The 24,444-nt window shown below is 44.2% G+C and overlaps 1 protein-coding gene across 2 annotated transcripts; it reads left to right on the top strand.

Moving 5' to 3' along the window:
• The first annotated feature begins 254 nt into the window (after positions 1-254).
• Positions 255-24,393, top strand: crocc (ciliary rootlet coiled-coil, rootletin). 2 transcript variants are annotated; one of them, XM_085274057.1, is made up of 37 exons: positions 255-398; positions 4,326-4,452; positions 4,529-4,671; positions 5,927-6,118; positions 6,199-6,276; positions 6,369-6,460; positions 8,754-8,919; positions 9,020-9,126; positions 9,214-9,441; positions 9,662-9,752; positions 9,832-9,918; positions 10,003-10,188; positions 10,378-10,577; positions 10,688-10,870; positions 11,187-11,331; positions 12,132-12,278; positions 12,547-12,777; positions 13,848-14,041; positions 14,121-14,248; positions 14,342-14,511; positions 14,602-14,781; positions 14,982-15,116; positions 15,231-15,374; positions 15,720-15,958; positions 16,042-16,201; positions 16,304-16,471; positions 16,574-16,997; positions 17,266-17,429; positions 17,530-17,650; positions 17,860-18,023; positions 18,422-18,637; positions 19,375-19,599; positions 19,679-19,828; positions 19,963-20,163; positions 20,734-20,865; positions 22,082-22,255; positions 23,617-24,393. In XM_085274057.1, the coding sequence occupies exons 3-37, from the start codon at positions 4,537-4,539 to the stop codon at positions 23,713-23,715; spliced, it is 5,856 nt and encodes a 1,951-aa protein (XP_085130183.1). In that variant the 5' UTR covers positions 255-398; positions 4,326-4,452; positions 4,529-4,536; the 3' UTR covers positions 23,716-24,393. The 2 variants fall into 2 exon arrangements, with proteins under 2 accessions (XP_085130183.1, XP_085130182.1); XM_085274056.1 differs by lacking the exon at positions 255-398 and adding an exon at positions 3,710-3,983.
• Positions 24,394-24,444: the final 51 nt, after the last annotated feature.

Raw genomic sequence — 24,444 nt, 5'->3', positions numbered from 1 at the left:
GATAAATGTATATGCTCGGATTTTAGATATTATTTGAACGATAAACATCTGCATCACTAAAACATAAAACACTAAAAAAACACTAAAAACTAAAACATAAAACACTAAAACATACACACACTTTTTTTTAAGATACTCGTTTATTTGAGTGAATAACAGCGTTCATTCAAAATGCCAGCGCGTTATGGAGCTCGGTGTGATCATATGATAGACCCGCCGCTGATCTGTATGAACTGGAAGTCCCTCCCCGGAAAAAGCATGGAGAAGATTTCGAAACAAGGCGACCCTGCGTGCAGGGAGCCGACGGTCCGTTTGTAAGTGCCGGGATGAGCTTCGTGCCTGCTTTTGCTGTGTAAAAAGCCCACGCAGAGGAGAAATGGAGAGACGGCAGGAAAACGGTGAGCAGAACGAGCAGCCGAGGAGAGATGTTTATCAGACAGGGAAGCGGATGTTTTCACTGCTAAAGCTGCAGCAAACACGACATGATGTAGGTGTAGATGGTGTTTATATTCAGCCTCTTGTTTCCACAGCAGTCACGATCTCCTCCTCTGATGGTTGGGTTGCGAAAAAAGTCTCCGTTTAATTTTGGTTGGATGCTGCGCGGCTTAACGTGCAACCATCTCCCTCCTCCAACTCCTCCAACTCCTCAGACTTTTGAAAACTTGGGCGTGTCTTTGTGGATGTCGGTGGTTTCTGTGCTTAAAGAGGATGTTGGCGATGAATCGTTTGGCCGTGTTCTCCTTTATATGCACATAATAAACGAGAAGCGCAGAGGCATCTGCTCAGGAAATCAGTGATTTAAGGTCGGTGCAGAAGAAGTCCCGTTTGTTTAACGTGTGGGGAAGAGCGGACAGTTTGGGGGTGTGTTCGCATTTGGAGATTCAGGATGAACAATTGCGCAGACCGACAGATTTTTAAGGTTTAATTTCACTGAAGTCAGTACCAGTTATTTCCTGTCACACCAGTAGGGGGCGCCAAAGATATGAATAAGTTTAAACTGAACTTTTCGTTCCTGGGAAATGAAAATCTTTCATTTATTTCAGATTAGAATACTATGGTTTTACGCCAGCCACTTTATTAGTACACCCTGCTTGTGCGGGACCCCCGCCTTTAGAGCTGCTTTAATTCCTAGTGATCTTAGCTGACAGCAGTGTCTCCTGTCTCCTTCTGCATGTCTTGGTTGGAACAAGTAGTTATTGGAGGTACTGTTGCCTTCCTGTTATTCACCTCCGAGCTCTGGCATCTATGAGGCATCTTCTCCCAGAGAAGTGCTGCTCATTGGATATTTTCTCTTTTTAAATCCTAGAGATGGTTTTAAGGGAAAATCCAAAGAGATCAAAAGTTTCTGTCGCCACATCCAAAGTCACTTTAATCACCTTTGTTCCCCATTCTGATGCCACGTTTGAACATCAGCAGGTCGTCTTGACCGTGTCTATGTGGCTCAATAAACTGAATTACTTTCATGGGGCTGATTAGACATTTGCCTTAAAAGGTGTGCCTAATGAAGTGGTCGGTGAACGGGTGTCAGGCGTGACAGCATGACTGATGATGTCACAACACATCAGTGTTTTGTTGTTTATTCCTGTAAGTTTAAATTTCAGTCATTCAGAAATTTAAGTCAGCATTCACCAAAGTCATTACAGTCCAATGAAACTGTTGTTAAAAAAACAAAATAACTTTTTAATTAAAGGAAATAAAATCAAAGCTAGAGATTTTTTGAGGGGGAAAACCATCTGGAACAATGTTATTACCGTGTTATTACAGTCTACTGAGCATTGGGATGTCTAACACACTAAATCAACATCCTTTGGGAAGTGCTGTTTGTATTGCAACATCTATTCAGAACTTCTGAAAAACATGCCCCTATCAAATACTCTTAAAATTATAATAATGAATGTACAAAATTAAAAGTAAGAGTCAAATTACTAAAAGCTAAACTAAACAAAAAGACCAACTCTGAAATCTAACTTGATGAAAATAGAAAAACTCAGAAACTTGGGGGGGAAATCCCTGTAATAATAATAAAGCTGTAATAACTTTGAGTTTTGATGTTTATTCCTGTAAGTCCTTTTGTATTGGGCCTTTTTAAGGACATTTAATCTGGTAGTACTCGCTCCCCCAGGGCCCTGTGTGGTTTCAGGGGTTATAGGGTGGAGGGATGGTAATGTGTACTGTAAGAGAAAGTACTCAGAAGCATAGAAATGCAAATGGAGTGTGAGCGGGAGAGCTGGGTTAAGGCAGAGTGGGGGGTCTGGTATTGACACAATGATCCTCTTGTCTGTAACCTTGACAATTCAAACGCCACACAGTGCAGCACACACCCCGTCATCTTCAATGCCTGTGTCACAAAGCAAACAACAAAGCAGATGCTTTGTTTAACTTTGTGCTAAAGTTGCTAATGTATTAAAATTAAAAATGTTTAAACGCTAAAAGAAGAAGAAGGAGAAGCAGAAAACAAAGTCAAGTGTAAAGATACGAAATATTTGTGATTTTGTGAATTATTCCGATTACAGCTGCTTGAATGTAAAGATATAATAATGGAGAAGATGTCACCTCTTTGCTCCCCCAAAATTCCTGAGCAGGAACAATACCCTTCCCACAGAAAATATTTATCAGAAATGAATAAAGTGAAGAAAACTGTGGATACACCATAATGTTGTTACAATCCACGTATTCAGTGGGAGAAATGTTTTGTCACTCATCCAAGTGACTACAATAAATAAATAAAAAATAAATAAAATAAAGTAGATCTGTGAAACGGTACTTTAGTAAAGTATTTTAGTAAATGTACTAACTGTGCATGCTCTCATCCAGTGCACGCTGTGGGTTTTACAGTATTGTAGTCTGATTGCATTGGTGGGAGGGGGGTATCAGTAAGATTCAGTCATGCTGCCCCCTCTGGATGTACCCCTGCCCTTCAGAAATGAAGAAATACCCCAAACCCACTAGTGTAAAGCTATATCAAGATAACATTTTATACCTTCCCTTTTTTGATTTTGCAAACACGTATTCATAGTTTCATGAAGCAGATCCAAACTGTGATGACAGTCATCACCCTAACACCAAAAATACTGAACAGCACTAAAAGGAAAACTGAAACTGACTGAGGCAGCATATTTGGTTTTGTCTGGACTTGTCCAAACACTTTTTTAAAACTACTGACCTTAAATATGTTTTATGTCGTGTTTAGACTACTTCACTGCATTTCAGAGGAAAATATGAAACCCTTATTCTAGACTGTAGTCAACTTGATTTATGAAAGGCTCATATCTTGGACAGGTCACTCTGAAATAACCTTTTAGTCTTAATGAGACCTTTGACCTGGATAAATAAAGGCTACATAAAAGTTACCTAAATGAGAGATGTTTCACAGATTTTGGGTCAACAAGTCAGTTGTAACAGACGGTCTGTGTTTTTGGCAGATGATCACTTTTTGGCACGACGCCGTAAAGGAGTTTAAAGATATCTGCTGCTTCTCTCGGTGGGCTCAGGAGTGCCGTAACTATCTGAATCAATATTAACATACTGACGTCACAAAAATCAGGTTAATTGTTCGGTATCTTCTCTCAACTGCGAGGCTCGAGAGTAGCTGGATATCAGTGACGTGTGGAGGGCTCTGAATGTGAGAAGTGGGAGTGTGGTGGAGGAGGTGGGGGTGTGCATTTTAAAACCTGCTAATCCTGCTGTCCTCAATCTCTGCCTCCCGGAGGAAGAGGAGGAGGCGGCGACGGGACGGACGCGCACTGCTCCTCTGCGACTAAACTTTGTCGGCTCATACCAAATAAGCAGCTAAGGCTCACAACTGTTTCATTTCCCCGCTCCTGCTGCAAAGCAACAGACCATCGCTGACACCGTGAAGACGTAGCATTTATTCGGAGTTAATCCTGTTACCCGGAGGATTTTAAATACCTGCCGGTGCGATGAGCGCTGCGGAAAACTCCGCAGAAAGCGACTCCAGCAGTAAACTGGAGTCTGTGATCCAGGTGAGGCTCGCCGGGCCCGCTCCAGCTCACTTGATCATTTCATTAAATGACACAGGTGTGGGGCAAATAATAGCGGCTCATCTGGGGTGTGCATGCGCTTGTTTCTGTTTGGGAGCAGTTTTGTGTATCTATTGCGCAGCAGTCGTGGTCCTGTGCCTGTTGTGGCACCGTTGGGTTTGTGGCACTTTTCAGACACATTATTGTGATCACTCGGTTTCTGTCATGTGTTGGGATTTTCTGTGTTTACAGCCTTATTTCATAGTTTCTCAGCTCTGTGTTGCTGATCTTTCTCTAAACGTCACAAACTAAATAAAAACGGCTGCGCCTGTCCTCCTCCACCAGAGGCTGGAGGAGAGCGTTCTGTCTGAGGAGAAGAGGCTGACAGTCCGGGGTCCTTCACCTGATGCCCCCCCTACATGTTTGCCAGCACGAGTGCGAGAGATTGTGACAAAGAACCTCAGCGACAACGGTGAGTTGCCACAGTCCTCTCTCCTTCACATCAACTCAGTGCCGTCTTTGCCTGACTTTGGCCTTTCTTTGAGCAGCAGGGGCCATGTCCTCGGTCATGTCCCTCCAGGAGGAGAACCGAGTACTGCAGGGGGAACTGGCGAGGTTGGAGGACCTGCTGGCACACAGCAGAGCCGACCGAGACGAGCTCGCCATCAAGTACGGTGCAATCAGTGAGAGGGTAAGGCAAGTCTCCAGGATGCCTGCAAACAGCACTTAGTGGTCATTTTGGTAGAATAGGTTGAGAGGTGGATGGAATCATTATAGCCTGTTAATCTCTTGCGACAAGTTCAAACACTCTTCAGGTGCTCTGGCTTTACACACATTTAAAGCTGAGGACCGTGCCACATTCCCTTTTCCTCATTTATGTGTTTTTTTGGGTCCTTCCTTTGTCTGAGATTTGCTCGTCTCCCAGGTGATGGGGGCTGGAATCAACTGAAGTGGAATGTTGCCATGGCGTCTGTCACCCTGGGTGACTGTAAACAGGGGCTTCAATGGCGAGGGGAGATGCAGTGTTGGGTGGGTGGGTGAGTTGGGTGCTACAGCTCATTTGGGGTGGGTTGAACATTACAAAAGGAATAACTGCAGCCTGCTTCCTAAAGCACGAAGAAACTGTGCCGGAGATCGTCCAAAGGAATCTTTTCTCTTTAAAGAATAAATAAATTTATATATGTATATTTTACTCTTGTAGGCTGTTGAGATGCCTGCTGCTTTAATGTCACACATAAAACAACCAATTTAAAGGAGAGTGTCCACCTTTTATAACTTAATGGACTCATTTCAAAAGTGTATTTAAAGTAATAACTGGTCTCCGCTTTGGGATACAGACACTCTGTAGTACTGAGCAGCTGGAATATATGTTAGTATGTGAGTCAGCTTTCTCTTAAATATAACGGAACTAAATGGCGCTCACCCTGTGCTGTTCAAAGTGCCAAAAAATGATTTATAAACTCAGCAGATGTGCCTCTGTCCAGATGTCACGATCAGGTTACACAAAATAATCCACAAACCTTCTTGTGAAGAGTTTCATTTAAGAGTGAACATCTATACAGCATAGAAAGAAAGATGTGGCTGAAAACAAAGTTAGTATTTCTTAAGTACTATGACCTCCATTTATGTAGTTTAAATGTAGTATTTTCCTTCATTTTATGCATTCATGTGAGGTTTCACAGGAAATGATCAGGATGTGTTTTGTACCAGTGCCATCAGTGTACGCACAAGCTGTCCAGAACAGCTGTTAAATGGTGAGATGGTTTGGGGAAATTCTGTTTTAAAGTCTGGAAAATAGTTCCCATCTCAAGTACTTAGCTCATTGAGAACATGTATATAGGTATTTTTGGATGCAGTCCAAACTTGGCAGTGCCATGCAGATCTGTCGTGAAGAAGTGTGAAATTAAACTCGACCCCTTGCCTCTTACCTTTCATTAAAACCACAGCTGGAGCAGGCGCTGCGTTTTGAAACAGGGGACGAAGACCACGATTCACCAGAGTCACGCAGCCTGGCTCAGCAGAATGTGGATTTGCGCAGGCGGCTGGACGAGGAACAGGCGGCCTACAAGCGCAAACTCACCGCATACCAGGAGGGGCAGCAGAGGCAGGCGCAGCTTGTGCAGAAGTTGCAGGCCAAGGTGCGTCTGTTTTATTTCCCTCTTCTGTTAAGTTGTTATTGATGAGGTTTGACTACTGGTGTTATTTCCTGCTCCTTCAGGTGCTTCAGTATAAAAAGAGGTGTGGTGATCTGGATCAGGCGCTGCAGGAGAAGTCATCTGAGTTGGAGAAAAACAGTGTAGGCGACCTCGAGTTTACTGTAAACATAAGGAAGCCGATTTTTATGCACAGGTTAAAAATAATATGTCCATGGTCATCTTTTGATTTTAGGGTCACAGCGAAACATCGAATGGTCGCCATCAAGATGAAGCAAGCAGCAACCTGGAGGATGCTTTAATCCGTCTGGAGGAGGAACAACAAAGGTGATGCATCATGAGAGAAGAGACATAAAATGATTTAGCTGTAAACCTGTAACGTCCTCAGACTGTTGAAAAGTATCAGTGCAGACAAACCAGAGATAACTCAGAGAAAATTCAATATTATTTATATAGTGCCAAATCAGAAAAAGGTAAAGATCCTGCAATATTAGAGAGAAAAACCCAACAATCAACCAGAGTAAACATCTGGTTAGACACCATGCTTTTAAAATTATTAGGGTTGAGTACAATAACCTCAGTTTTATCTGAAATTACAAGCAGAAGAGGTCATCCAGATCTTTGCTCCTTTAAGACATTCACACAGTTTAACTAATTGGTGTGTGTTATCTGGCTTCATGGATAGATAAAATTGTGTGTCATCTGCATATCAGTGAAAATGTATGCTATACCTTGCCTAAGGGAAGCATGTATAATGTAAACAGAATTGGTCCTAGCACTGAACCCTGTGGAACTCCATAATTAACCTTAGGGTGTGAAGAGGACCATTTACATGAACAAATTGGAGTCTATGAGATAGATATGATTCAAACCACCTCAGCACAGTACCTGTAATACCTACAGCGTGCTTTAATCTCTGTAGTAAAATGATGTACAATATTAAGATGTCAAATCAGAATCATTTGTAACCTCCACTAAAGCTGACGAGCTCTGAAACCTGTCAGGAACTCTTCAAATAAGCCATTCCTCTGCAGATGATCAGTTAGCTGTTTTACAACTACTATTTCAAGAGTTTTAAAGATAAAAGTTAGGTTGGAAATTGGCCTTTAATTTGTTAAAACAGCTAGCAGTGGTTTAATAAGTGTCATTGTAAAGAATTGTGGCACGTAGCCCATAAATAGAAACAGAAACATTAAAACCTGCACTAACACCATTTTTTTATGTCAAACTTTTTTTTTAATTTATTTTATTTTTTTTTTAGCAATGTCTAAGAGGAAATTATTTAACTGGTATTTAAATAACACATTTACACTGTGACCCACATTTATGACAGCTGTGGTTGTGGGGATAGAGTGAGATGTCTGCTAATCAGAGGGTCAGGGTTCAGTCCCAGTGTTGAAATGTGTCTAAATTAGTGTGCCTGCTAGGTAAAGCTACTTTTGTCTGCTCCTTTATTCACAAGGAAGCAGCTTAGCAGGTTTCTACGCGTGTCTCATTAGGCAGATTTGTTACACCAGACGCCTGTCCTTAACCCAAAATGACTTGTGACTCCTGCTGGGATCAAACCAGAGACTGCTGCACTATAGAGGCACTGTGTGTGTCTGTGTGATTGTTAAAAAGTGTTTAAGAGAGCGGGACAAAAAGCTTTATTAATGTAAGTGTGGCCTATGATGTAGCAGCACTTTGAGTAGTATGAGCAGAAGACGACTGTATAAGTCTGTTTACCACAAGCATTCATACAGTGCTTTATTTTGTGCACTTCAAGCGTGTTGTCTCTATCACACTCACACTTCAGTGGCTGTATCCAGGACAGTTTTCGGTTCATTTCATCATCTTGCCCACATCTTGCCTTCCAATTATTAGTTGAACCTCCTGAACCACAGCTAGGGTTGCACTGACTCTACAATGCTCTCAGTGCAACTTGAGCACCGGCAGTTTATTTAAAAAACTTAAATTCAGCAAGGTCGTCCTCTGAGATCAAATTCTGCTTTTGGGAACATCACACTATGATAGCTCCCTTTGAAGCTGCAAATAAATGTATATGGATTTATTACTTTAATTTTACATATGCAACAGTCTTTAAAAATGAATTTAATCAACTTATTCTTGTTTTGTTTTGTTATTGTAAGGATCGATGGACAGAATTGATATAGATGGTATTGCACTCATGCAGGAACAGCGTATTTTCATGGCCTATGTATAGCAGATATGAATAGTTATCTAACTGCCAACATAAGCTGTTGGCCAGTTAGTCCACTGAGTTATTATTTTTAATTCTTTTTATTTAGGGACTGAAGATTTTTGTGAGACATTTTTGCACATGCAGCCAAAACTATTTTTACAGAAATGAGTCATGAGCTCATCTGTGATTGTGCTCCGTTGTAATTTGACTTTAACTTTTACACCAAAAACATAGGGAATATGAGAGTGAGCAGCCTTTTTTTAAAACCACGCAGACTCTAGTTAAGGAGGATTTCATGAATTCAGTCATGTATTATACCAAACATCTGCAGGCCTGATCAATCTTCTCCTTTGCGTTTTATTTAACCACTTTCTTTGTAAACAGCTTCAGCCTGAACTGCGTGTGTTATATTTGAGTGTTTCCATGTTGTGACTTCAGGAGCAGCAGTCTGTCTGCAGTGAATGCAATGCTGAGAGAGCAGTTGGAGCAGGCTGGTTTGGCCAACGAGGCTCTCAGCCAGGATATCCGCAGGCTCACTGCTGATTGGACAAAAGCCAGAGAGGAGCTAGAGCAAAAGGAGTCTGACTGGAGGCGAGAAGAAGAGGTGGGAGAGGGATGCTTCTTAAATATTAAAAGGAAATTCAGGAAAGTCTAAATTCAGAATAATCATTACTCGTTTTAATTTCCTTTGGCCTCCTGTTCAGTCTTTCCACAGCTACTTCAGCAGCGAGCACAGCCGACTGCTGACACTGTGGCGACAAGTGGTCGGGTTCAGGAGGCATGTCTGCGAAATGAAGAGCGCCACTGAAAGGTAAACTTTGTTCTCCTCAGTCTTATTTTATCTTTTGACTCGTGTTTTGTCTCTCACTCCTTCCCGCCTCTCTCCAATCTCCCGCAGGGACCTGTCAGATATGCGTAATGAGCTGGCTCGGACGTCCCACTCTGCTCAGGTGTCCTGGGCCGGTCTGTGTGCCACGCTGCAAAGTCGGGAGGGAGGAGCAGTTGTGGCTCTGGAGCAGGAGAAAGCTCTGAGGGTTCAGCTGGAGCAGCAGCTGAGAGGTCGAGTGGCAGAGATGATGAGCTTTCAGAGCAGGATGGACGCAGAGAGAAGCGAGCTCAACGTCAGGTCAGGGTGCTTAGCCGTCCTGCAGGCTTACAGTCGTATAAGTTGTTTTTAATCGAGCTGTCCAACAGGAGGAGCTAGTAAAAGTCCCCATTGTGTAACAGCAGGAAGACTTCCAGCACTTTTCATTTAAAACAACAAGAACTGACTCAAAGTGCAAAACTAAAGGTCCTTTTTACCGTCCGTGTGAGTTTAATTTCATATTGTCTGTTTTCGTTCTCAGGTTGTCCGATTTGGTGCGAGAAGGGGAGAGACTAAAGGGACAAATTGAAGAGCGTGACAGAGAAATTGCGACACTAACGAGGAAGCTCGAGGTGAGACACCAGTCACGGAGGCCATAATGGTTTCATACTGGTCTGCTTCATGTGCTTCATGTGAATCATTTCCCTTCAGGAGCAGAGCGGCAGTGATGAGACTGACATGCAGATGATGAGGACTCACACTGAGACGCTGTTAGACACACTGCGGGACATCGCTCAGGTAAACAACACACACATTTTTACATCAGCTGATTTCTCAGTGGGAACCCAGATGGAAGGGCTTCATTTTAACCTGCGTTTACAGACGGTTTCAGCAGATGGAGAATCGTCATCGTCAGAAGCAGATCAGGACAATTCTGGGGCTGGGATTCGTGACTCTTTCCCTCGAAGGCCGTCCTCTCCCACTCGACCCTCCTCGCTGTCTCCTCTCCCAGAGGCAGCGCTGTCTGCTCTCCGCTCTGCAGTCACAAACAAGACACTCCAGCTGCAGGTGACATGTTAATCTACAAACACAAAGGACCACACACAAACATGGAACTCTCTGACTTAAAAATCAATGAAGCTCAGACATTAAGTGCTAAAATCTGTGGTGAGACTTTAAAATCTTTCATGTTGTAGGTGCTGTATCCTTGTAACACCGTCATCATCATTCCCTCCACTTGTCCGGTTGTGTTTGCAGGATGTTCGAAGCCGTCTGCTCTCTGCTCAGTCGTCTGTGCAGCAGTTACGAAAACAGCTTTCTGAGTCCGAGTCGGCTAAAAGAGACGCAGAACAGAGAAGCCAAACTCTGCAGCGGGAGAGGGACGCCGCTCAGAGAGAGAGAGAGGCCGCGCTGCGAGAACGGGACCGTGTGAAGCAGGAGAGAGACACGCTGGCCAGGTTTGCCAAACTTCACCTACAAAACTCGCCTCGAGACCCAACAGTGTATTTATCCTCAACTCTGCATTATATTCTCACATGCACACACACACATGTGGTGAATGTTGCAGCGAGAAGGTGAACCTGGAGAAGACGGTGCAGGCAGCGCAGAGCAGCAGCCAGCTCCTGCAGATGGACTGCGAGAAGCTTCAGCTGACCGTGGCGTCCGTGCAGCGAGAGCGAGACCACGAGAGGGAGGAGAAGGAGGCTGCCGTGCAGGAGAGAGACCGGGCGAAGGCAGAGACGCTGAGGGTGTAAGCTGGCTAATTCGTAGAGATTAAGTGAATGTGATGTGGGCACTAATCCACACGCTGCACATGCTCACAGTGTGCCATTCAAAAGATCTGCATCAGCTTCCTCTACATAAGCATCTCAGTCATTAACAAACTCCTCCCTGTACAGCCCCAACATCTCATATACAGCTTTTGTGTAAAAGTTTGACTCTGTTCACAACTATTGTGCTGTCCAGTCGTCCCTTCCTGCAATAGAACAACAAGCTTCACACACTAACAGATACACACCAAGAGTCCTGCCTGATTTTCAGTGAACAACACGTGTTGCCTCAAACAGACAGAAGCAGTTTGATCAGAGCGAGAGTCGAGCCTCTGCTCAGCGTGGCGAGTTGTCTGCAGTGAGGGAGACTCACCAGCAGGGGGAGGTTCAGAGGCAGCTGCTGGAGCAAGAAAAAACACAGCTGTCTGAGGCGCTGGCTCGGGTAAGAAAATAGTAATAGTCTGTGTATTTGTCAGAGGTGAAACGCTACTAGAGTACTGCCAGAGTGCAAGGGAGCGACACTCTGCCACTTTTTTGTTTTGGATGTATTTGTTGAGATGAAATTAAAGTTAGTCCATTAAAATTCAGTTGTCAGTTTCAAGGTTTTTCATGCGAGAAAGTTAATGAAGGCAAAACGAGTGGTGGAAGTGTTCATGATATTAAGGTGCAGATTTAGTAGCAGTGTCCCAAAAACAATAGAGCATGCTTCTTTCAGCGCTAAATGTAATGTTAGACTGTGTGTTGCAAATATCAGTAAATCAAGTATTTAAAATATTTTCCCTCTGGTGTTTTGTGGAAAGGAAAATCCTACAAATACATTTGCAATAAGGCCACTAAACAACCTGCAGTGTCTACGGCTTTCAGCTCCAAAGCTGATGCTGCACGTCTTCAGACAGCAGCTTTGTAACGCCAAAAGGGGGAGTTATACGATTATTTTTGCAGCTGACCTCATAAATATATTTTTAGGAGTTTCCCTTTCGAAGCGCTGACTGTACGACTGTACATGTCGTCTGTGACACAGATTTCAGCTTTTTGAATAGTTTGTCATGAAGCAGCACTCCTCTGGAGCTCCTGCCTCCACGTGAGCTGTCTGATGTAACTAAAACTCAGAAGACTTTATGTTTTTAAGTTTAGTCAGACATTCTATTCAGTTATTCTTGAAAACTTTCAGATAAACTTGTGGTGCAATAGCCCGACTGCTTAAACAAATAGCACCTGTTTGACCGTGATTCTTCCCTCCAGGCTGAGAGCAAAAACACGGAGCTCTGTCTGCTGCTTAACAAGCTCCAGTCTGAGGATGCAGCTCTCAGAGACTCTCTGGCAAAGATGGGCAGCATGAACGAGGGTCTGGCACAGGACAAAGCAGCCCTGAACACCTACATCCTCAAGGTAAGGGAGCTGCAGTGCTATTTAAAACCTCCACATATGTAGTTTCAAGCCCATTTGATATGAAATACTCTTGTGTCTCTGTGGACGAGAGTTAATGCCAGTGTAAACAGAGTAATGTAGTTAGATTCAAATTCAGGTGTTGCAAAACTGTGATTGGTGTGCGTCATCACCCTTTTCCATCCCAGCCGAGTAAAATAAACAAACCTGTTCTAGATTTTAAGAGGTTTTCAGGCCTTTAATGTGACTTGCTCTCACCTCTGTGTCTAAGCTTGAGGAGGAGAAAGCCTTCCTGCAGACTCAGAAACGCGACGCTGAGCAGGAAAAGCTGACTATCAGAGATGAGCTGGTCCGGCTGGAGCAGGACAGGCTCGAGCTGGAGTCCGCCCGCATCACACTGCAGCAGTCGCTGCAGGACGCCGAGCTAAGCCGTGTGGGGATCGAGGTTGAGCTCCAGAGTCTCAGGGCTGAGAGACTTAAGCTGCAGGAGAAAGTCACCCAGGTACAACTACACATTACAGGGAGTGCAGAATTATTAGGCAAGTTGTATTTTTGAGGGATAATTTTATTATTGAACAACAACCATGTTCTCAATGAACCCAAAAAACTCATTAATATCAAAGCTGAATGTTTTTGGAAGTAGTTTTTAGTTTGTTTTTAGTTTTAGCTATTTTAGGGGGATATCTGTGTGTGCAGGTGACTATTACTGTGCATAATTATTAGGCAACTTAACAAAAAACAAATATATACCCATTTCAATGATTTATTTTTACCAGTGCCTTGAATGATGGATGTTGCATTCCTGTGCACATTGTCTTGTAAATAAGAGAACACTGGAAGATATTTCCTGTTTGGAAAACACTGGTCTATTACCAAAGCTTGGTGAAAAAGCAGTCGAAGCAAACAGAATTCAAAATCTGGCATTTTAACTATGACTGTTCATTTTTATAAACCCCAAAAGACGAATTTAAAATATTTAAAACACCCATTTAGGCCCATGTTGTTTGCAACATGGGCCTAAAGCGTTATTTTGAATGACCCAAAAATAAAGGCAGATAATACGACCACATGGCTGATTTCTCGCCTCAGTTATTTTAAAAACACATTTAAAAAAGGAAAGGAAAGTTTTTAAATCAGACAAACTGTTGGTTAAACTTTGAAACCCAGAAGAACGCAGCAGAGGAGAGACGTGTGTCCGGTGTGTGCAGGTTGGTTTTTGCAAGGTTGATGAGAGACCGCTCACATACGACACTGTGACATGCAGTACCTTTTCTGTTTTTGAATCATCATGTACTTCACACTAATTATAAATAAAAGTGGGCCTTGATATAAACCATGAAGCTGTCTGATATAACAGTATGAAGGTGTTTCAGCTCCTCTCTTTTTAAGGCTTTTGAAAGCCGTTCTCTGATTGGCTGAACTTTGCAAAGAGAGCTGTGGGCCTTAAATGACAGTGACAAGTACATCTCTTATAACTGACATAACAGAAACTGGGTGTTTATAGGACTCTGAAGTCTGAGCTTTTGGCTCACAGAGGTCACTTAACTGACCTCATCATTTTGTACTCGACAGCTTTGTGGCGAGGTGACCTCTTTGGGTTCTGAGTTAAGTCTCGCTAGAGGAGAAGGCCAGAGGAACGAGGTGGCCTTGGAGGAGGTCGGCCGCAGTCAGGCAGAGCTGGCCCGGGACAAAGCGGCCCTCGTGGTTCAGCTGACAGCATCTGAGAGGGAGAACGCCATGCTGTCTGAGGAACTGGCTGCTTTCAGGTATGTTTGGTTTCAGACTTGGTTAATTACTCAAAAGTGCTCAGTGCACGTGTGTGTAAGTTGTGGTTGTAACCTGCAGGTCGGAGCGTGAGTCCCTGGAGACCAGCCTGTTCGAAGTGCAGCAGCAGCTCGTTCAGGTGGAAACTCGCAGAGAGCAGCTGGAGACAGAGAACCAAACCCTCAGAGTCCGCTGTGAGACGGCTGCAGGTGAGAGGAGACGTGTTTTTTATAATTAAAGATAATAAAAGTTGGTCAATAACAGGAAAGCGTTGTATTTGTTTTCCTGATTGTGATTTCCAGCTGAACTAAGGCGCGTTCGCTCAGACGGGGAGATTGCGTTGGCCCAGGCTGAGCGGGAGAAGCAGACTCTGAGTCAGACTTTAAATGCGGCACAGCTGGAGGCGCAGCAGGCCTTGCGCAAGGCCTCCTCTGAGCATCAGGAGGAGGTGGAGAGACTGGTCTCAGAAAAGGTGAGTGGGTTCAGTGGATCACTGTTAGTTTAAATGCTATTTGTATGAATGTTTTTACACTTGGATGAATGTCATCATGGTGTTTTGCAGGAAGTTGTGCGGCACAGCTTGCTGATGGAGCATGAGGTCACGCTGAGAAAGCTCAGACAGGAGATGGAGGATCAGCTCAGCAGAGCAAAGAGAGAAAAAGAGGAGCTGCAGGATGAAATGCGGACTCTGCAGCACGATAGAGATCAGTGTCTCCTCCAGGCTGAGACGGAGAAACAACAGGTCTGATCTCAGCCTGTGAAACTATTCAGCGTCTAGAGCTGTATTTATTCATCAGATAGCATGTGTCATTTAAATCTTTGGTTTAAAACAGATTTCTTAAAATAATGTCTTTGTTAGAAATGCCAGCATGGCTCAGGCTGTTCCTTCCCCCCTTTTTAAACTTTGTTTTAGTGTTAACCAGACATTTTCTGTCCTCCCAGGCTCTTTCCTTGAAGGAAGCAGAGAAGACGGTTTTGTCTGAGCGGGTTTCCAGCCTGCAGGCTGAACTGTCAGCTGCAGCCCTCGAGACCGAGCGAGTGGCCAGAGAAGCAGCTCATTACAAAGAGCAGGAACAGGTGACGGGAGGAAACGTGGAGGGTTTCACTTCCTCTCCTGATTTGTATTTTGTTGCTGTTGTCGAGGCACGAATGAAAGATTAACTACAGCATCACCCTGTTTGTTTTCCTCAGATCAGAGTCGGCGCTCTGACCAGCGAGGTGCTGGAGCTTCGCTCTCAGCTGGAGGATGCAGCCTCCGCTGGTGAGAGGGAGCTCCACAGTCTACAAGAGACATGTAGTGATCTCCGCTCGCGTGCTGACATCGCTCTCAAAGAGGTAGATCATCCTCTACAAGAGCCAAAATGCATAATATCAGATACCAACATCCCAACATATACCTGGTTTCCACTGATGTGTCGAACCATGACTTGATGGCCCACATTTGAACGGATTTGAGAAACAAGAAGTTAGAAAATAAATTGCTATAAGAAGAACATCAAAGCGAGGAGAATCTGCCACTGACCATCAGTGTTTACAACTTTTTTGCATCTGTGGAAGGTTGTAGATATGGGCAGAGGTCAAATATGAAAACATAAAACAGTTTAATTAATTTGTTTTCATGCTGGAAACAAACAAATGTTCTGTCCAGTGACCTCATTTCATCTGATTTTCACCCACCAGCTGGAGCAGTGCAGAGCCGCCCTCGCAGCCACAGAGGAGAGCCGAGACCAGCTGAGGCGGGACTTGTTGGAGACTGAACGCCGCCTGAACCAAACTCAGGACTCAGCAGAGAGCTACAGGAGAGAGGGCACAGAGCTGCGCCGTGGCTTCAGTGATGTCACCAAGGAGAGAGAGGCTCTCAGCCAATCAAATACTTACCTGAGAGAAACTCTGCGAAGTGCAGAAACTGAAAGGATCAGGTATGCATGAGATTGGCAAAGTAACCAGGGACAGAGACACAGAGTAGATGAGATGTGTAAGCAGTGTGTGTGTGTTTTGTTAGTGTGAAGCGACAATGTGAGGAGAAGGAGCAAAAGCTGTCTGTGCTGGAGGAGAATTTGTCTTCCACTCAGAAGGAGGTGACAGAGCTGCGGAGCTGCCTGAGAGAAGTTGAGAGATCACGACTGGAGGCTCGGCGAGAGCTGCAGGAGCTCCGCAGACAGGTCAGGCATGCAGTCATCTCTCTCACATCTGAGCAGAACCTGGGAAATATGTTGCACACAGTTTTGCCTCTAAATGTAAATTTTCCTTTTGTCTGGCTCCAGCTGAAGGTCCTGGATGGAGAGAAGGAGCAGAAGGAGAGGGAGGTGGCAGAGCTGCAGACTCGCCTGTCGCTGGAGGAGCAAAGAGACGAGGAGAGAGGAAAAGAGGTTTTCACCCTCAAACAGAAGCTGGCTGAAGCCGAAACAGCCAGAGAGTCCCTCAAGAAAGAAGTGAGAGTGGAGCAAAGTGAAGAAATTTCCAGCTCTTTGTTAATCTTGCTGTCTTCAGTGTGTCACTGCTGTCTCTTCTGTCTTTTTTTTATGTTAATGCAGCTTTCCATGACTCAGAAGCGTCTGCTTGAGTCTGAGTCGGGCTGGCGCAGCTGCGAGAGAGAGCTGACCGCTCAGCTGCAGGAGGCTCGAAGCTGCGAGAAGAAGCTTCAGGACGAAGCTAAGAACTTGTCCCTGCGTGCTCAGACGGCCCAGGACTCCGCCGCTCACTGCAGCCTGCAGCTGAGCGAGGCGCAGGGCCGGCTCGCCGCCACTGAGTCGGAGCTGACCCGAGCCGAAGCCACGAGGAGGGACCTGGAGTTTCGTCTGAGCAGCCTGCAGTCGGCGCTGACGCGGACGCTGGGCATTGGAGCGAGTGGCAGAGGACCCAGGGGGAGGAGCCCAGGAGGGAGCTCCACATCACCTGGCAGCATGTCACGCCACCACAGCGTCTCACCTCTGCGCTCCTCGCTGTCGCCTCCTAAAGGTGAGAAGCAAACACGAGGCCTTTGTTTCATTATTGTTGCAAAGTGTATTTAGCTCTGAGACAGGATGTTTCATCACTCTGATAAAAAATGACTCCAAGACTCTTCAAATTTTAGCATAATTATAGAAAAAAATTACTGCTTACTGACACTCATAACGAATAACATGAGGAATTACTTTTTGCTGGTCTTGTCTCTGTAGCATTATAAGAACCCTCCTTCACTCCTTCAGCTATCTCAGCGTAACATCTTTCTGTTTCTCCTGTACAGAAATTCGAGGAAGCACCCCTGACAATACTTTGGGCTCAGGCGCTGTATCTCCTGAGAGAGGGGATACACCGGTGCCTCTTCTTCAGTCAGAGCTGGACTCCGAGACTGTGCGAAGCGGTCTCAGAGACTTCCTCCAGGAGCTGCGTGATGCACAGAAAGAGAGGGTAACGGGGCTGCGCGGCACGAAAATGACAGTACATAATAACTCGAGGATAATCTCTTTGTTTGTGTAGCTCAAGTCTTTGTTTATTGCTAATTTTGAAGGATGATGTCCATTGTCAGCTGGGGGCCGTGCAGCGGGAGCTGGAGGAGCTGAAGGTGGAGCGGGACTCTGCTATGAGTCGACTCACTCAGCTGCAGTACTCCATGCAGGAGTACCAAGAAGGTTAGAGAGTTTACCCAAGTTGTTTAGAAAGAAGGAGATTTTAGATGAGCTCAGGGAAACTTTTCGCTTTCAACAGTCCGCTTTCAAAACTCTGAAATAACCTTCATCTGCACAATGAAGGCAAGCTGCCCAAAACCCATTTCTGAGTAGAATTAAAATTAAGTCCGATAATCTACTGCAGGCTGTGTTGTTTGGATGTCTCATTATAGGGAAGCGTGGACTGGATGAGCGCCTCACCACCACCCAGATTTTGCTCCAGCAGCAAGAAGAGGCGGTGAGGAGAGGAGACAGAGAGCGGCGAGCTCTCAGCGACCGGGTGAAGGATTTAGAGCGAGCGCTGCAGGCCTCTGAGATGGATAAGAAGCACATACAGGTACTCCATGTTTTGTGTTGTCACTCACACAGCAGTGATCCCAGCTCGGCTACAGTCAACATATGGTAGCGCAACAGAAGGACAATAACGGGAAGCGTGCACTGTCGACAAATGTAATAACAACAGATGCTGGCGCACACTCAGTGTTGCACCACCTGTGGAGTCCCCTGCCAGCTCTCCATATGTTTGTTTTTAATGCCAGCACCTTTCAAAATGATTCACCTTCTGGGCTGTGTGTGCTACTGAGTGAATCTTTTATCTGTTGTATTTTTTAGAACAAACGTATTGAGAAGACAAGGAGATTGTTGAGCTGTGGCTCCTCTCTGTTTCTAATTGTCTGTTCAAACATAAGTGAACGTAGACTTAATATGACCCTTCTCCTCCATCCATCTCTGCAGGATCAGTTAAATAAGCAGCGTGCTGCCGAGATCCGCCTGGAGGTGGAGAGGAAGCGCCTGCGGGAGGCGCTAGAGGCAGCTGAAGCTCGCGCCACCAGGGTGGAGCTGGGGAGGCGCAGTCTGGAGGGGGAGCTGCAGAGACTCAAGCTGAGCCTGGGAGACCGAGAAGCTGAGAGTCAGGCCTCCCAGGAGCGCCGCGACTCTCTCGTCAAACAGGTACAGAGCTGTTTATTTATGACTCATGATCAGCTTAATGCGATTAGTTGGGCCTGAGAATTTCCTTCTAATACAGGAGATTTAATGTCACTGATCAGCTGGTGAACATTTAATTATGATTTAAGGCTATTATTTATTCTTATAGTCTGCCATTTAGCCAGACTGATGTACACTATAGTGTTTACATATACAAATAAAGCAACGACTTAAATACAAAAACATCAGAATTAAAAACTTAAAATCTAAAGAAACAAAGCAATCAGCGTCAGTAAAAGTTACCTTGAATTCATAAAAGTCCCATTAACTAAATATAAGAGATATAAGATGGATTTAGATTAACAGATTTTGCAGAAAGCGCACCAAGAAATCTTAGAAACAGTGCTGCTCTGTCTCCTCAACCATAGTCGACATCAGGTGAGATCTGCCGGGGCTGATGTCCTTGAGATAAAAAGCTTTGCTGTGGGGGGCAGCCTCTGCTCTGTCGCACCGTGGATATGTGAAAAATAGTTTCAGTTAATCCACCACTCACTCCTGGTTTCTGTTTCCAAGGAAACATTATTAGTTGTAGTGATTATTCACTAAAATAAAAGCATTATGCAGCAGCTGCACTTTATAGTTGCGGTCCTGGTCGCTGCACTACATTTGACAAAAAGCAGCACTGAAATCTCAATTTGATTAAAAGAAAAACAGTTTTTTTTGTTTTGGCCTGAAATAAACTGGTTTTGTACTAATTGCAGGTTACTGAAGGAGAAGCCCGCGTAGCTCTGCTGCAGAGAGAGGTGGAGATGCTGAGCCAGACTCTGCTCAAATCTCAAGAAGGTGAAACTTTACTCAGAGAAAAAATCACTTCTCTCAACCAGACGATTCAGGAGGCGGCGGCCCTTCAGAGCAGCACGCAGGGTCGTATGGCTGCCCTGCAGAAGACGCTCAGCATGGCTGAACAGGACAGAAGGCTCCTGCAGGTGAGAGAGAAAACAAAGGGCTTCAAACAGCGTGGCTCAGATGTGAATGTTGACGTGAGAATTATTCTATGCCGTTAAGGAACAAATGGATGCATCCCGAGCGTCATTAGCTGAGGCGAGGAGAAACACGGCCACCCTCACTGAGCGCGTGCAGAGCCTGCAGACCGAGCTGACCGAGAGCGAGCTGCGGCGAGAAGAAGTAGAGTCTGAGCTGAAGAGCGCTCAGGAGGTTAGAGACAAACAGATCGCCAGAGACGCTCGTCCACCTGCAGGGCTGCCGATCTGAAGCTGTAAAAGAGTAGATTCTGCACAATGCTGAACTCAGGCCGGTGTTCTTGATAGATTTCTGTCTTCCTCCGTCAGGCTCTGCGACAGCGCTCAGCCAGTCTTGCGGAGGCTCAGCGCAGCGCCCAGTCGGCTCAGACAGAGCGGGCCGCTGTGGAGGAGCGGCTACGTGCGCTGCAAAGAGCAGTCGCCATGCTGGAGACGGAGAAAAAAGATGCAGAGAGGCAGGCTGTGAGGCTGGAGAAAGACAAGAACGCACTGAGAAACACACTGGACAAGGTCAGCGCTGTGTCAACACGTGTTTGTTTCTTTGTTTGTTTTCTTTGTGACCATCTGACATTAAAGATATTAGATTTATATGCCAGTTAAGATTCAAAATGACCTGCAGAGCCTTATAGCTACACCACACACGCTGATGCATTAAAATTACTTTTAAATAAAATATCAAAACAGCCTGAGAGAAATAAAATGTTAAAAACGTCGGATAAGTACGAGCTCCTCTACAAAATTGCCTCCAAGCAAATTCTAATTGTATGATATCATTTATATAAATCATTATAAAAACATGAGAAGTTGATTCTTTTAGTATTCTAATAAATATTTAAAATTTACTTCCCTTCATTTAAATAAATGTTTCCAGAAATTCTGAATAAGATATGACATTTATACACATATAAAGTGTTTCCTTTGTCTCTTAAACTATAGAACTGCACAAAAACACCGCTCACATACTGTGTTCACCATCTTGGATGAGTGTTTTAGTCACCACACCACCACACCAGCTCGCGTCCCTGTTTTGAACGGCTTGCTTCGCTGTTGTTACATGTCCATGGTTACATTTTTCATCAGGTTGAACGTCAGAAGCTGAAGTCTGAGGAGGGCACGATGCGGCTGTCTGCAGAGAAGAGTCGCCTGGATCGCTCTCTAAACACAGCCGAGCAGGAGCTGCAGGAAGCACAGCAGCAGATACTGATGCTGCAGGTAGGGAACGGCCGCTGATGGAGGCAAAAGACGACCAAACTGCTGCCGAATCCTGCTGAAAGATTTTGTTTACTTAGCTGTGGCTGGATACGTCTACTGGAAGTGAGGGTTTGTGCAGAAAGAGCGGGCGAGAAGAAAGCCAAGCAGATGTTTCACAGTGACAAAATAAACCTGAGTTCTCGACTTGAGCAATGAGCTTAAAAAGACTTTAAAATGATTTTTTTAACATGCAAGGTGACATAAATGTGTAATAATCTACATTTTTCCCGTGGATGTAAAAAACAAGATTAGTTTTAATGTTATATTGTAAAGTTTAAGTTCATAAAGTGACATCTGAGTAATTTTCACAGATAACCAAACGACTGGACCAAAGACATGAGATAGTTTTGGGAAAGCTTCATTTTAATGATGCTAAAGTCTTAACTATGTTTTTCTATTTACCACAGACATGCCAAAAACAAGCAAATAAATTAAGCTGCAGTGGGTTTTGGAGGAATTTTGAAACGCTCATTAAAGTTGTTTATTTCAGGCCGGTTTAACATTTCAGACTTCTCCTCTTTTCTCCTCATTCAATCCAAACTTTTCCCAAGCTGCAGAAATGTGCTTTAACCGTCGCAGTAAATCCCAAAGCTTTAACGTTCGCTGCAGAGTTTTAAAGACTGTGAGGCTAACGGCCGTGTTTGGAGTCTTTTTTTTGTTGCGTATTCTTCGATTGCTGAAGTCTTAAAAAGAGGAAAACACTTTGTGTTGTGTGACCTGATTCCTGCTGCAGGTTTGTTTGCATGAACCATCACTGATTTGGTGGAGGACTTTAAAAGTCCCAGGTGTCACTAGATACCAGATAATTTCATTTCTTTGAATTTACTTTTTCTAGTTCACAGATCTGGAATCAGATTTGGACATGACTTTATTAGACTATGTGACGTCTTCTTTCATTAGGATGATTCACTTTTCCCGCATTTTGTCTTGCAAATGACACACAGCTTGTAGTTGACCTTGTTGGACAGCTGTTTTACATGTTCTTAGACAGGCTCGCTGCAGCGCTCCAAACGATTATTATTATTATTATTAATTTTTTTTTTTACTCTGTTGTAACTCCATCCATAAAACTCCAGTCGTGTTGGCTTACCTCCAGATGTTCCTCTCCTTTTACATTTGGTTGTCTTCCCGTGTGTGTGTGTGTGTGTGTGTGTGTGTGTGTGTGTTTCATGAGTAGACTCAGCTGGCTGAGATGGAGCAGTCTCACAGTTTGTGCGAGAGTTTGGTGAGGCAGCGCGAGGAGGCCCAGCGGGAGGCGGAGAGGCTGAGGACGAGCTTTCGGGATATCGAACGGACGCTGGGCACTAGAGAGCGCGCTCACCGGCACAGAGTCAAAGGGCTGGAGGAGCAGGTGCTCACATTGTGCTGTGTTAAAAGCTTTTTTTCTCTTTTTTACCAAGTTCACCTGTAGACACACCTGATGCTGGTGTTTCTGTTGCTTTTAACAAAGTTGTTCAGAATATATATATAATCCATCCATCCGCTTTCGCTTATCAGGGTCGTGGGGGGCGCTGGAGCCTATCCCAGCCGTCATAGGGCGAGAGGCGGGGTACACCCTGGACAGGTCGCCAATCTGTCACAGGGCTAATACACAGAGACAGACAACCATTCGCACTCAAACCTATGGGCAGTTTAGATTAGTCAATTATCCCCACAAACTGCATGTCTTTGGACGGTGGGAAGAAGCCGAAGTACCCGGAGGGAACCCACGCAAACATGGGGAGAACATGCAAACTCCAAATGTTACTTAGCTGGATCCAAGTTTCATTGAGTATAATAGATATGATGGATCATATCTGTGGCACAGACACATCTGTGTTTCTTTCAATATCAATAATGTTGCTTCAGCACAACTGCTTAATCAGTCTCATTGTTTTTTACAGGAAAAAAAAACTAATAAAATGATGGTGCTTGGATTTTTTTTCAACAAAACTTCATCTTAAAATGTTGTGCAAACACAGATGGAACAATGCGATCATTAGTATGTTGAGGTGGGAAGTAACAAAAGTACAAATATCTGTAATTTCTGCTTCTTAGTTTTTAAAAACAGGCACGCTATTTTATGTTTAAAGCATCGGAGGGACGTTTTTGTTTCCCAGCACCACACGACTTCAAAACAAGGAGAAAACATATAGTTTATGTGTCATTTTTTGCACTATACTCAGTAAGTTAAGTTAAATTAAATTAAAAAGTAAGTAATTAAATACAGAACCTGTATTGGTGATACAGGTGCATCACTTCCTGAGCAGCCTTTCTGGTGTGCAAGTGTTCCTGAGCCCATGGAGTGATTTCAATGACTGAATCAGTTTTGAAGTTTTGATCAGTTTTGATTCCTCCAGATTCTTCAAATGTTTTGATGATATTATGTGCCACAGATGATATTTGAAGGTTTATGTTGAGGAACATCACATTTGCATTACATGCATTTGCAGACTGGTGAACCTCTGCCCATCTTCACTTCTGAAACGCTCTTTTTATATCCAGTCACATTAATAATCTGTTACTAATTAACCTAATCAGCTGCAAATAAGTTCCTCCAGCTGTTTGTTTTTAGCATCACTTAATTTTCCAGCCTTTTGTTACTGCCTTCAAAATCCCACTCTTCTGTCCACATCTGTAACCTGCGGACTGGATTTAAAATTGAATCATGTCATCAGATTTAAAAATTACATGTTTAACTTCTGTTTGTTGTCACCTTTATCATTACTGCAGGTGTCTACTCTAAAGGAGCAGCTTCAGCAGGAGATGAAGAGGCGGCAGCTGTCTCTCCCGTCCTCCGTGGTGTCGGCAGGGAACCGAGACGCAGCTTGAAACCAGAAACACCAGCAGGAAACTCCATCTTGAATGTCTCATAGCAACAACGCTACTCCACGGTTACTGTACTGTTTCAAAGATGTTTTATTTTGTGACACTGAATGAACACTATTGTAATTTTGAAGCCTTGTGTTTGTTTGTTTTTTTCATTTTGACTCAAGAGAGAATAGGTGGAGCATTATGATTCAGCCAGCTGTGCTGAAAACACCAGCGGCCGGCCTGATTACTGGCAGCCATCTGCACTCGATCTTTGTCCAGCATATTCCCAAATTTCTTGTTCTTATTCAAGAATCACCACAGGACTCTCCTCCAGACAGGCTGGAATGAAAATCTGCAGATTCCTCCACGTTCATGTGAACAGATGAGGACAGAAAGGGAGGACTTGGGTTTGTTAGGAAACAAACAAACTGAGCATAATGAAGGAATTGTACTGTATGTTCTCTCTGAAACAGATTTTACTGATTATCTGATATATATATATATATATATTTAGACACTATTTTACCACTGAAGTCTGAGTGCTGCAGTGATGGTGCAGTTTTTTTATTAGGTTAGTTTTACTGCTTTTTACTTTATGTATAAATACTGACACTGGTGATTAATAAGGACAGAGTCACTCGTTTGGACGAAGGGAAGCCATGTTTCCTGGAAAATAAACTTGGCTGTGTGTCCTAACTCATGTCTGCTCATTAATACGCTTCAATACGCTGAGCTGCAGCCGGGAAT

This window comes from Mchenga conophoros, linkage group LG5 (assembly GCF_057382185.1).
Source record: "Mchenga conophoros isolate Kocher_MC1m ecotype Shallow Benthic linkage group LG5, M_conophoros_male_GT1.1, whole genome shotgun sequence".
Taxonomy (NCBI): Eukaryota; Metazoa; Chordata; class Actinopteri; order Cichliformes; family Cichlidae; genus Mchenga; species Mchenga conophoros.
The sequence above is the reverse complement of the archived record's forward strand: the minus strand, read 5'-3'. Positions and strand labels throughout refer to the sequence as shown.